Here is a 13,227-nt window from a genome sequence, read left to right as displayed (position 1 = left end):
CTTTTCCAGGTCCACTCATCTGATTGTCCATTGACAACACTATACTCCCCGCTATGTCATTGCCTGGCTCTTCCATCTCCTACGCGTCTCACGTTCAGTCCCTTTTCCAATACCAGTGCTTGAGGGGGTTACACATGGAGGGTTGAATGCTTAATTTCTAAGCAATCGGACTAGATTGCTTGGAAATGAAGCACTGATCTCTCCGTGTATATGCCCCATAGCGATGCGCAGCCCCGTACGTCCCAATCGCTGACTCTAGATTGGCCTAGTTAGATTGCTCACGTCACCGCTGGGTAAAGTGCGTGTCCCCCTCCCCCTCGCTCAGCACACATCTCTGTACACATCGATACGCTTTACACTGTCATAATCTCTCCAGGACCACACCCTTTCTTACCCTGGACTGTACTGAGACTCTCATTTAGTCTCTTGTTGTCTTTTGCCTTGACCATTGCAATCTCCTCCTTTGTACTCCTGGATCATAACCCGGGAAGTCCTCTCATCTCAAGTTAAAGCTCTTAACATTAATAAATGCCAGTATAAATGCAGGGGCGGCAATCAGTTTGACGGCTCTCGGGATACCGATGCCGAATCTCGACAGCCATAATACTGGCTCACAGGGAATATTCCCACTTGTGGGTATCCACGACACCCACAGAGTGGGAATAGATCCTGTGGCGAGCCGTCGAGCCTACAAGGCGATTCGTAGCACTTGCCACGCTGCCAGCATTCTGCCGGGCAGGATTCCGCTGTCGGGATCCCCCCCCCTCCCCCCTGTAATCAGTGGCAACATGGAGCCAAAGCCCTGCTGCTAGAAAATGTAAATTATTTTTTCTCTATCGTCCTAGTGGATGCTGGGGTTCCTGAAAGGACCATGGGGAATAGCGGCTCCGCAGGAGACAGGGCACAAAAAGTAAAGCTTTTCCAGATCAGGTGGTGTGCACTGGCTCCTCCCCCTATGACCCTCCTCCAGACTCCAGTTAGATTTTTGTGCCCGGCCGAGAAGGGTGCAATCTAGGTGGCTCTCCTAAAGAGCTGCTTAGAGAAAGTTTAGCTTAGGTTTTTTATTTTACAGTGAGTCCTGCTGGCAACAGGATCACTGCAACGAGGGACTGAGGGGAGAAGAAGTGAACTCACCTGCGTGCAGGATGGATTGGCTTCTTGGCTACTGGACATTAGCTCCAGAGGGACGATCACAGGTACAGCCTGGATGGTCACCGGAGCCGCGCCGCCGGCCCCCTTGCAGATGCTGAAGTTAGAAGAGGTCCAGAATCGGCGGCTGAAGACTCTGACAGTCTTCTAAAGGTAGCGCACAGCACTGCAGCTGTGCGCCATTTTCCTCTCAGCACACTTCACACGCTGTCACTGAGGGTGCAGGGCGCTGGGGGGGGGCGCCCTGGGAGGCAAATGTAAACCTATATACTGGCTAAAAATACCTCACATATAGCCCCCAGAGGCTATATGGAGATATTTAACCCCTGCCAAACTTCACTAAAGAGCGGGAGACGAGCCCGCCGTAAAAGGGGCGGGGCCTATCTCCTCAGCACACAGCGCCATTTTTTCTCTCACAGAAAGGCTGGAGAGAAGGCTCCCAGGCTCTCCCCTGCACTGCACTACAGAAACAGGGTTTAAACAGAGAGGGGGGGCACAAATTGGCGATATAAATATATATATAAAGATGCTATTAGGGAGAAACACTTATATAAGGTTGTCCCTATGTAATTATAGCGTTTTTTGGTGTGTGCTGGCAAACTCTCCCTCTGTCTCTCCAAAGGGCTAGTGGGGTCCTGTCCTCTGTCAGAGCATTCCAGGTGTGTGTGCTGTGTGTCGGTACGTGTGTGTCGACATGTATGAGGACGATGCTGGAGGAGGCGGAGAAATTGCCTGTAATGGTGATGTCACTCTCTAGGGAGTCGACACCGGAATGGATGGCTTATTTAGGGAATTACGTGAGAATGTCAACACGCTGCAAGGTCGGTTGACGACATGAGACGGCCGACAAACAATTAGTAACGGTCCAGGCGTCTCAGAAACACCGTCAGGTTTTTTTTTATAAAAAACGCCCATTTACCTCAGTCGGTCGACACAGACACGGACACTGAATCCAGTGTCGACGGTGAATAAACAAACGTATTCCTCATTAGGGCCACACGTTAAGGGCAATGAAGGAGCTGTTACATATTTCTGATACTACAAGTACCACAAAAAAGGGTATTATGTGGAAGTGAAAAAACTACCTGTAGTTTTTCCTGAATCAGATAAAATAAAATGAAGTGTGTGATGATGCGTGGGTTTACCCCGATAGCAAATATTGGCGTTATACCTTTTCCCGCCAGAAGTTAGGGCGCGTTGGGAAACACCCATTAGGGTGGATAAGGCGCTCACACGCTTATCAAGTGGCGTTACCGTCTCCAAATACGGCCGCCCTCAAGGAGCCAGCTGATAGGCAGCTGGAAAAATATCCTAAAAAGTATATACACACAGACGGTGGTTATACTGCGACCAGCGATCGCCATCAGCCTGGAGATGCAGTGCTGGGTTGGCTTGGTCGAATTCCCTGACTAAAAATATTTTATTGATTTAGAGCATTCTATATATATGTATGCGAGATGCACAGAGGGATATTTGCACTCTGGCATCAAGATAAGTGCGTTGTCCATATCTCCCAGAAGATGTCATGGACACGACAGTGGTCAGGTGATACAGATCCCATACGGCACATGGAAGTATTGCCGTATAAAGGGAAGGAGTTATTTGGGGTCGGTCCGTCGGACCTGGGGGCCACGGCCACAGCTGGGAAATCCAACCTTTTTACCCCAAGTTACATCTCAGCAGAAAAAGACACTGTCTTTTCAGCCTCAATCCTTCCGTTCCCATGTGGGCAAGCGGGCAAAAGGCCAGTCATATCTGCCCAGACATAGAGGAAAGGGAAGTAGACTGCAGCAGGCAGCCCCTTCCCAGGAAAAGAAGCCCTCCACCAGTGGGGGGGTAGTCTCAAGAGTCTCAGCGCGCAGTGGGATCACTCGCAAGTTGACCCCTAGATCATACAAGTATTATCCCAGGGGTACAGATTGGAGAGTCGAGACATTTTTTCCTCGCAGGTTCCTGAAGCCTGCTTTACCAACGGCTCCCTCCGACAAGGAGGCAGTATTGGGAAAAAAAATTCACAAGCTGTATTTCCAGCAGGTGATAATCAAAGTACCCCTCCTACAACAAGGAAAAGGGTATTAGTCCTCCACACTATATTGTGGTACTGAAGCCAGACGGCTTGGTGAGACATAGTCTAAATCTGAAATCTTTGAACACTTACATAAAAAGGTTCAAATCAAGATGGAGTCACTCAGAGCAGTGATAGAGAACCGGAAAAAAGGGGACTATATGGTGTCCCTGGACATCAAGGATTACCTCCATGTCCAAATTTGCCCTTCTCAACAAGGGTACCTCTGGTTCGTGATACAGAACTGTCAATATCAGTTTCAGACGCTGCCGTTGAATTATCCACGGCACCCCGGGCCTTTACCAAGGTAATGGCCGAAAAGATGATTCTTAAAAGAAGAAAGGCATCTAAATTATCCCTTACTTGGACGATATCCTGAAAGGGACAAGTTTCCAGAGAACAGTTGGAGGTCGGAAAAGAACTATCTAAAGTAGTTCTACGACAGCACGAGTGGATTCTAAATATTCCAAAAAATCGCAGCTGTTTTCCGATGATACGTCTGCTGTTCCTAGGAATGATTCTGGGCATAGTCCAGAAAGAGGTATTTCTCCTGGAGGGGAAAGCCAGGGAGTTATCCGACCTAGTCAGAAACCTCCTAAATCCAGGCCAAGTATCAGTGCATCAATGCACAGGAGTCCTGGGAAAAATGGTGGCTTCTTACGAAGCGATTCCATTCGGCAGATCTCACGCAAAAACTTTTCAGGGGGATTTGCTGGACGAATGGTCCGGATCGCATCTTCAGATGCATCAGCGGATAACCCTGTCTCCAAGGACAAGGGTGTCTCTTCTGTGGGGCCTGCAGAGTGCTCATCTTCTAGAGGGCAGCACATTCAGCATTCAGGACTGTGTTCTGGTGACCACGGATGCCAGCCTGAGAGGCTGGGGAACAGTCACACAAGGAAGAAATTTCCAAGGAAGTGTGGTCAAGTCTGGAGATTTCTCTCCACATGAATATATTGGAGCTAAGGGCAATTTACGATGCTCTGAGCCTAGGAAGACCTCTGCTTCAAAGTCAACCGGTGCTGATCCAGTAGGACATCATCATGGCAGTCGCCCACGTAAACAGACGGGGCGGCACAAGAAGCAGGAGGGCAATGACAGCAAGGATTCTTCGCTGGGCGAAAGATCATGTGATAACACTGTCAGCAGTGTTCATTCCGGGAGTGGACAACTAGGAAGATTTCCTCAGCATAAATGTATTCCACCCGGAAAAGTGGGAACTTCATCTGGAAGTTTCCACATGTTTGTAAACCGTTGGGAAAGACCAAAGGTGGTTATGATGGCGTCCCACATGAAGCGCCAGGTCTAGAGACCCTCAGGCAATAGCTGGGACGCTCTGGTAACACCGTGGGTGTACCAGTCGGTGTATGTGTTCCCTCCTCTGCCTTTCATACCCAGTGTATGGAGAATGATAGGAAGGAGAGGAGTAAGAACTATACTCGTGGTTCCGGTTTGGGCCAAGAAGAACTTGGTACCCGGAACTTCAAGAGATACTAGAAAGGATCTTGATTCAGCAAGAATCATGTCTGTTCCATGACTTACCGCAGCTGCGTTGACGCCAGGGCGGGTGAACGCCGGATCCTAAGGGAAAAAGGCATTCCGGAAGAGGTCATCCCTACCCTGGTCAGAGCCAGGAAGGAGGTGACCGCACAACATTATCACCGCTTAGGTGAAAATATGTTCCAGGGTGTGAGGCCAGGAAGGCTCCACGGAAGAATTTCAACTAGGTTAATTCCTACATTTCCTGCAAGCAAGAGTGTATATGGGTCTCAAATTGGGGTCCATTAAGGTTCAAATTTCGACCGGTCGATTTTCTTCCAGAAAGAAATTGGCTTCAGTTCCTGAAGTCCAGAAGTTGTTAAGGGAGTACTGCATATACAACCCCTTTTTGATGTCTCCAGTGGCACTGGGCGATCTCAACGTAGTTTGGGATTCCTAAAATCACATTGTTTTAAACAACTCAAATCTGTGGATTTGATATATCTCACATGGAAAGTGACCATGCTGTTGGTCCTGGCCTCGGCCAGGCGAGTGTCAGAATTGGCGGCTTTATCTCACAAAGCCATATCTGATTGTCCATTCGGACAGAGCAAAGCTGTGGACTCGTCCCCAGTTTCTCCCTGAGGTGGGGTCAGCGTTTCACCTGAACCAGCTTATTGTGGTGCCTGCGGCTACTAGGGACTTGGAGGACTCCAAGTTGCTGGATGTTGTCAGAGCCCTGAAAATATAGTTTCCAGGTCGGCTGGAGTCAGGAAATCTGACTTGCTGTTTATCCTGTATGCACCCAACAAGCTGGGTGCTCCTGCTTCTAAGCAGACTATTGCTCGTTGGATTTGTAGTACAATTCAGCTTGCACATTCTGTGGCAGGCTTGCCACAGCAAAAAATATGTAAATGCCCATTCCACAAGGAAGGTGGGCTCATCTTGGGCGGCTGCCCGAGGGGTCTCGGCATTACAACTCTGCCGAGCAGCTACGTGGTCGGGGGAGAACACGTTCGTAAAATTTTACAAATTTGATACCCTGGCAAAAGAGGACCTGGAGTTCTCTCATTCGGTGCTGCAGAGTCATCCGCACTCTCCCGCCCGTTTGGGAGCTTTGGTATAATCCCCATGGTCCTTTCAGGAACCCCAGCATCCACTAGGACGATAGAGAAAATAAGAATTTACTTACCGATAATTCTATTTCTCGGAGTCCGTAGTGGATGCTGGGCGCCCATCCCAAGTGCGGATTATTCTGCAATACTTGTACATAGTTATTGTTACAAAAATCGGGTTATTGTTGTAGGAAGCCGTCTTTCAGAGGCTCCTTTTGTTATCATACTGTTAACTGGGTTTAGATCACAAGTTGTACGGTGTGATTGGTGTGGCTGGTATGAGTCTTACCCGGGATTCAAAATCCTCCCTTATTGTGTACGCTCGTCCGGGCACGGTACCTAACTGGAGTCTGGAGGAGGGTCATAGGGGGAGGAGCCAGTGCACACCACCTGATCTGGAAAAGCTTTACTTTTTGTGCCCTGTCTCCTGCGGAGCCGCTATTCCCCATGGTCCTTTCAGGAACCCCAGCATCCACTACGGACTCCGAGAAATAGAATTATCGGTAAGTAAATTCTTATTATTTGCAGCTTTGTGAAATGTTCCAGTAATTTCATCATCATTTTGGATGTTGTAACTGCACACAGTCCTACCAGCTGTCACTTGCCCACTCTGTTACATCATTTGCTGACATTTTCAGGCTTAATGCAGCCTAAATGGTTTCCTCCTATGAAGGGTGCAGTGCGGAAGAGAGAACTCCACTTATCATCTGTAATGTGCTTATTATGAGGATAGTAATGAATATAGGAATCGCTCCTGCAAAAGCTTAGACTATACATAAATTAAGTAATGTTTATCTACAATAGCATACCTCCCACCATGACCCTCTCCAGGAGGGACACAATGCTCTGCTTCAGGACTTTCTCTTAATGTATGATTTCCGGCACCTGTGTTGAATAGGTTAATGGATAAGAAAGGTCTTTCAGCACAGGTGATGGCAATCATACATTAAGAGAGAAGTCCAGGAGCAGAGCATTCTGTCCCTCCTGGAGAGGGTCATGTTGGGAGGTATGCAATAGGTCACAGGTTCTCAAACTCGGTCCTCAGGACCCCACACGGTGCATGTTTTGCAGGTCTCCTCACAAAATCACAAGTGAAATAATTAGCTCCACCTGTGGACCTTTTAAAATGTCTGTGAGTAATTAATACACCTGTGCACCTGCTGGGTTACCTGCAAAACATGCACTGTGTGGGGTCCTGAGGACCGAGTTTGAGAACCACTGCAATAGGTAATATGAATATAGCTCATCTTTTCCTACAAATAATCTTTCTATTTATATTTAACAATAGAAGCTGAAGATTTATAATAAACCTAGACTCTTGTGCTATATTTTCCATGTATTATCTCTTTGTAGTGATTCATTTTCAGATGTTATTTCTATGTATATGAATATAACTGGGGAAGTGACCATTGTTTTCCCAACCATGTGCTTAGTGCCCTGCTCTTCCACATCAGAGCGCCCCCTTGTGTGTCTTGTTGGGAGTCTCTACGTCCTGCTTGTACATCGGAGAGAATTATAGAAACCTTTTGTTTACTCTCCAGGGTGTTAGTAGAGCGAGCACTGTGTCACTGCCGGAAACTCTGCTGTTCGTCTCCACTCTGGACGGGAGCCTCCATGCAGTCAGCAAAAGGACCGGCACCATTAAGTGGACTGTAAAAGAAGGCAAGTCACACGTGTCTTCATTGACTCATAAACTTAGCATGTGTCAGGGAAGACTTGGGGGAGATTTATCAAATCTTGGAGAGAAATTGACGTTGACCATAGCATCCAATCAGTTTGCAACTCATTTATCTAGCACCACCTGTAAAATGACAGAAGCTGGTTGGTTGGTGTAGGCAGTTTCTCCACTTTATCTCTCTGGAAGATTGGATAAAACTCTCCCTTGGTCCTGTAAACGTGTCCTAAGACTCTACTGATGATGTATTTGGTGGAAACTTTCTATACAGGATGGAGAGATCAAAATATCCAAGCAATCGCAATCATTATAGTCCTGCATCTCTTCTTATTGATGCTATCTCCTGGTTTGGAAATGTTTCTATATGCATGGCTGACAACAATTGTTGCTTCTAAGCACAACCCATCTAAAGCAGTCTAGGTGCATACTGTCCCATAAACAGTATAACAAGCTCAGCCACGCTCATAATGCATTTTTAACACTAACCTCCACCAAACATTTGCTTCTAAAATAGCAGAGTAATACATTTAATACATTTGCGTCATTGTATATACTTCATGAGCATGAGAATTGTCCTCTGTGTGCGGTCGATTTAAAATTTGCCATTATTAAGGAAGATCTCCTGGCTCATAGGAGTGGAAAACAGATGGGCCTACGTAGTCCAGCAGCAGTTAGTGCTGTAACTTTTTTTTCTCTTCCGTCACCATGTGGGATAAGGGGATGTAGATATGTGACCAGTGGTCAGGAGACCGCCGTACACAGTACCGCCCCCTACATCACACTCCCTCACATCCCGACAGTCGGCCAAGGTTCAATCCCCCTTCATGCACTGGGGCCCTAGAAAATTGATCATCTTTGTGCACAGTGTTCTAGGAATTGCTGTCTAATACGTACCATTCGGTGAATAACTGTATAAAGTCTGTAGTCAGTGGCCAGGGTATAGTCTCTGAGTAGTGGTCATGGTCTGTATATAGCCGGTTGTAGCAGACCCATTTAGTGTTGGCACCTCTCTTTATTGTTCAGGGACATATGAGGGCAAATGTAAAAGCCAGTGACTTTCAGCCACTGGCAAAATCCCGGCGAGTCTGCCCAATGTGTTATAGTGGCAATCATTTAAATGGAAAAAGCAATCTGATAGACTCGCTGGGTTATCGCAGGATATTACATTTCCCCCATGGAGAGAGGTCAGAATCCGATTATCTTTCACCTCATACTGCAGGTTAATATAGACTGTTTATTCTGAATCAGCGCAGTTTCTTATTCAAGGAGGAGGCTGTAGGTTAAATGTGGATTCTGATCTGCTTCCAGTTGATGATAAACATTTTGACATTTTAATATGATTTATAGAGTTTTATCTTCCTTGTTCTCTCCGCAGATCCTGTTCTCCAAGTTCCAACACATGTGGAAGAGTAAGTTCTGTCCTTTTTGTCTGTACTAGAATTATTTGCACAGTGTGTAATGTACCAAGTGTTTACAATTATGCACAATTGTGGCATATAACCGATCAAAGCCTTTATTGCTATAGCTGGGGATGCACAGGTTTACAACCTACAGTATGAACCTACTTCATCTAGTAGTCACTTTATGTGTAGATCACTTGTGTTGCAGCTTTTCATTGACTGCTAATAAATCAGGAAAAGTCATCTTCATCTTAGAACAAAGGACAGGAACAAAGTTCCTGCAAATAATTTCATTCACACATTCTTACTCTTCCTTTTCTTAATTAATATACAGTGTTGTTTGAATATTGATTGGCTAATGTTCTTCTTTAACACACCTGTAAGCTCTTTACAAGTAACCAACTTTATCCTTGTAGTCTATGGAACAGGCCGTGGTGTTAAACTGTGTTCAGTGTAACATGGCTGCAACAGTGGGTTAGTGGCTAGCACACTGTGACTCTCACTCATGGCTGCTGACTTGTATAAACTGTTGTGTATATACAGAGCATAACACTTGATTAATTTACTATATTTCACCAGGCCGGCATTCCTTCCTGATCCAAACGATGGCAGCTTGTACACTCTGGGCAGTAAACACAGTGAGGGACTGACGGTAAGATGATGACTGCTGGCAGTGGGTATGGTGTGTCCCATGCATTGTGGAACCCTTTAGCCGAGCAGGTAGTAATTTGTTATCCCCCAATGGACTGGATGGATTTTAAGATCAGGTCCTGCTGATAAAATCCACACTTAAAGATACAGCAACCCGCAGGCTTGAAGATATGCCAAGTTTCTTCCATCAGATGAACCAAAGCGATCAGTGTTTTGGCCTTAGTATCTTCTTCTTTTTTTTTTTTTTTTTATAAATTTGCAAAAATCTAAAAAAAAACAAACAAACGTTTTTCACGTTGTCATTATGGGGTATTGTGTGTTGAATTTGGGGGAAAAAAATGAATTTATTCCATTTTGGAATAAGGCTGTAACATAACAAAATGTGGAAAAACTGAAGCGCTGTGAATACTTTCCGGATGCAGTGTGTGTGTGTGTGTGTGTGTGTAGAGAGGGAGAGAGATGGATAGATAGATGTAGAGAAATGGATAGATAGATGTAGAGAGATGGATAGATAGATATATACTGTACATTTAGTACAAGGATAAAGTTTACAGACCGGTGGTATGTTCCATGTGTCAGAAAACTGTGTTTGGTGGGTCAAAAAGGAGAACCCTAGGATGAAAACCCCTCACTAGAAATCATCTAAGAAATAGTAACCATGGAACCTACCACCGGTCTATCAAAACAAATCGATATGTAAACTTTATCCTTGTCCTGAATTTACAGTTATAAAGACATTAGCACACTGGGATATTTGCTGTATTACCAGGGGTCCTATCCATGGTGCTGCTCAGGGGTGCCCTCCTAGGTACTTACTGCGAGGTCCACTAACATGAAGATTCAGTGAGGTGGCAATCGGAGACAAATCACACTTTACTGCAGAAATAATTCAACGTTTCAAATTTTAATTAATTTGTCATCAGGATAACGAATTAATACAAATTTGAAACGTTTAAGTATTCCAGTAGTAAAGTGTGATTTGTCTCCAAGTGCTGGCTTACTGAAATATATATATAGTTTCAATATGACCGGCACTCCAAACAAATTAATTAAATACCTGGGTGCCCTCCCACGGTCCAAACAGAGCAAGTACAGAGAGAGCAAAACGGGCGGCACTCCACGGATTTTCAGAAGAATTGAGACAGCTACACAAGCTTGATTATCAACGTTTCAGGTGCTGTTTTAATACCACCTTTCGTCAGGATACAAACATAACATATACAACATACCTTATATAGATCCCAATGCCCAGACCCACATCACAATCACCGCCCACTTCCGGTCGCGGGTGCCGTCATAGCATACGGCCGTCCATAACCAACGGGAGAATCTGTTCCCCTAGCAACCAACAAAACTACTAGTCACCTCCGTGCTCCAGGCCTCCCACCACCAGCCCGCCCACCGGAAGCACGTCAAAACCGCGTCTACCAATAGGCGGGCGGGAGAGAAGGGGCCCATCACCAGGGCAACGAAAAAACAATAACAAAAGACACCGAACAGTGCACGGACTCTGCTGCTGCACGGCTTCACAAACTGTCAAAGACATGGATCTAATACTGTATACAGCATAAAATTATCCAGTGAGCTAATTAGAATAATGCAGTGAACAACTTATTCATAAATCTGGACCAATTACCATGCAGATTGAAACATCAGTACATTGCACAGGCTAACTAAATTTAGAACCATTCCACAATAATCTAGTCTATTATAGCTTATTAATACAGCTAATTTAGATAATCTAAGACACGCTTATAAAAACAAGCTTATAAAAGGTAATTTACGATACCAATGCAGAGATATTCATAAGAAACATAGAAGAGACAAGTTCTCATTGAGGCCCATAGGAGAGACAGTATTGAAATCATATATCTACTGTGCCTCTAACTGCAATAATTTCTTATTTCGATCACCCCCTCTCGACATTGGGGGGACATGATCCACTAGCTTGTAGCGCAGGGTAGCCATACTATGGCCTGCTTCCTTGAAATGACGTGCCACTGGCTGTTCGGTGGATTTACACTCTCTCTCTCTCTCTCTCTCTCTCTCTCTCTCTCTCTCTCTCTCTCTCTCTCTCTCTCTCTCTCTCTCTCTCTCTCTCTCTCTCTCTCTCTCTCTCTCTCCCTATATATATATATATATATATATAATTTCTCTAACGTCCTAAGTGGATGCTGGGGACTCCGTAAGGACCATGGGGAATAGCGGCTCCGCAGGAGACTGGGCACAAAAGAAAAGCTTTAGAACTACCTGGTGTGCACTGGCTCCTCCCCCTATGACCCTCCTCCAAGCCTCAGTTAGGATTTTGTGCCCGAACGAGAAGGGTGCACACTAGGTGGCTCTCCTGAGCTGCTTAGTGAAAAGTTTAGTTTTAGGTTTTTTATTTTCAGTGAGACCTGCTGGCAACAGGCTCACTGCATCGAGGGACTAAGGGGAGAAGAAGCGAACTCACCTGCGTGCAGAGTGGATTGAGCTTCTTAGGCTACTGGACATTAGCTCCAGAGGACGATCACAGGCCCAGCCATGGATGGGTCCCAGAGCCGCGCCGCCGGCCCCCTTACAGAGCCAGAAGACAGAAGAGGTTTGGAAAATCGGCGGCAGAAGACGTCCTGTCTTCAACAAGGTAGCGCACAGCACTGCAGCTGTGCGCCATTGCTCTCAGCACACTTCACACTCCGGTCACTGAGGGTGCAGGGCGCTGGGGGGGGGCGCCCTGAGACGCAATAAAAACACCTTGGATGGCAAAAAAATGCATCACATATAGCTCCTGGGCTATATGGATGCATTTAACCCCTGCCAGAATACATAGAAAAACGGGAGATAAGGCAGCCGATAAGGGGGCGGAGCCTATCTCCTCAGCACACTGGCGCCATTTTCCCTCACAGCTCCGTTGGAGGGAAGCTCCCTGGCTCTCCCCTGCAGTCACTACACTACAGAAAGGGTTAAAAAAGAGAGGGGGGGGCACTAATTACGCGCAGTATTAAATAAAACAGCAGCTATAAGGGGAAAAAACACTTATATAAGGTTATCCCTGTATATATATAGCGCTCTGGTGTGTGCTGGCAAACTCTCCCTCTGTCTCCCCAAAGGGCTAGTGGGGTCCTGTCCTCTATCAGAGCATTCCCTGTGTGTGTGCTGTATGTCGGTACGTTTGTGTCGACATGTATGAGGAGAAAAATGATGTGGAGACGGAGCAGATTGCCTGTAATAGTGATGTCACCCCCTAGGGGGTCGACTCCTGAGTGGATGAACTGTTGGAAGGAATTACGTGACAGTGTCAACTCTGTATAAAAGACAGTGGTTGACATGAGACAGCCGGCTACTCAGCTTGTGCCTGTCCAGACGTCTCATAGGCCGTCAGGGGCTCTAAAGCGCCCGTTACCTCAGATGGCAGATATAGACGCCGACACGGATACTGACTCCAGTGTCGACGGTGAGGAGACAAATGTGACTTCCAGTAGGGCCACACGTTACATGATTGAGGCAATGAAAAATGTTTTACACATTTCTGATAATACGAGTACCACCAAAAAGGGGTATGATGTTCGGTGAGGAAAAACTACCTGTAGTTTTCCTGAATCTGAGAAATTAAATGAGGTGTGTGATGATGCGTGGGTTTCCCCCGATAACAACTGATAATTTCTAAAATGTTATTGGCATTATATCCTTTCCCGCCAGAGGTTAGGGTGCGTT

The 13,227-nt window shown here is 46.1% G+C and overlaps 1 protein-coding gene across 2 annotated transcripts in view; it reads left to right on the top strand.

The window, feature by feature from the left end:
• Positions 1-13,227, top strand: part of ERN1 (endoplasmic reticulum to nucleus signaling 1) — a 159,814-nt gene that overhangs the window by 40,156 nt on the left and 106,431 nt on the right. For both annotated transcript variants that reach the window (XM_063960906.1, XM_063960907.1), the window contains exons 2-4: positions 7,350-7,470; positions 8,859-8,892; positions 9,463-9,535. In XM_063960906.1, coding sequence (XP_063816976.1) covers positions 7,350-7,470; positions 8,859-8,892; positions 9,463-9,535 — 228 coding nt within the window. The remainder of the gene's footprint in view (positions 1-7,349; positions 7,471-8,858; positions 8,893-9,462; positions 9,536-13,227) is intronic.

This window comes from Pseudophryne corroboree, chromosome 3 (assembly GCF_028390025.1).
Source record: "Pseudophryne corroboree isolate aPseCor3 chromosome 3, aPseCor3.hap2, whole genome shotgun sequence".
Classification (NCBI taxonomy): domain Eukaryota; kingdom Metazoa; phylum Chordata; class Amphibia; order Anura; family Myobatrachidae; genus Pseudophryne; species Pseudophryne corroboree.
The sequence above is the reverse complement of the archived record's forward strand: the minus strand, read 5'-3'. Positions and strand labels throughout refer to the sequence as shown.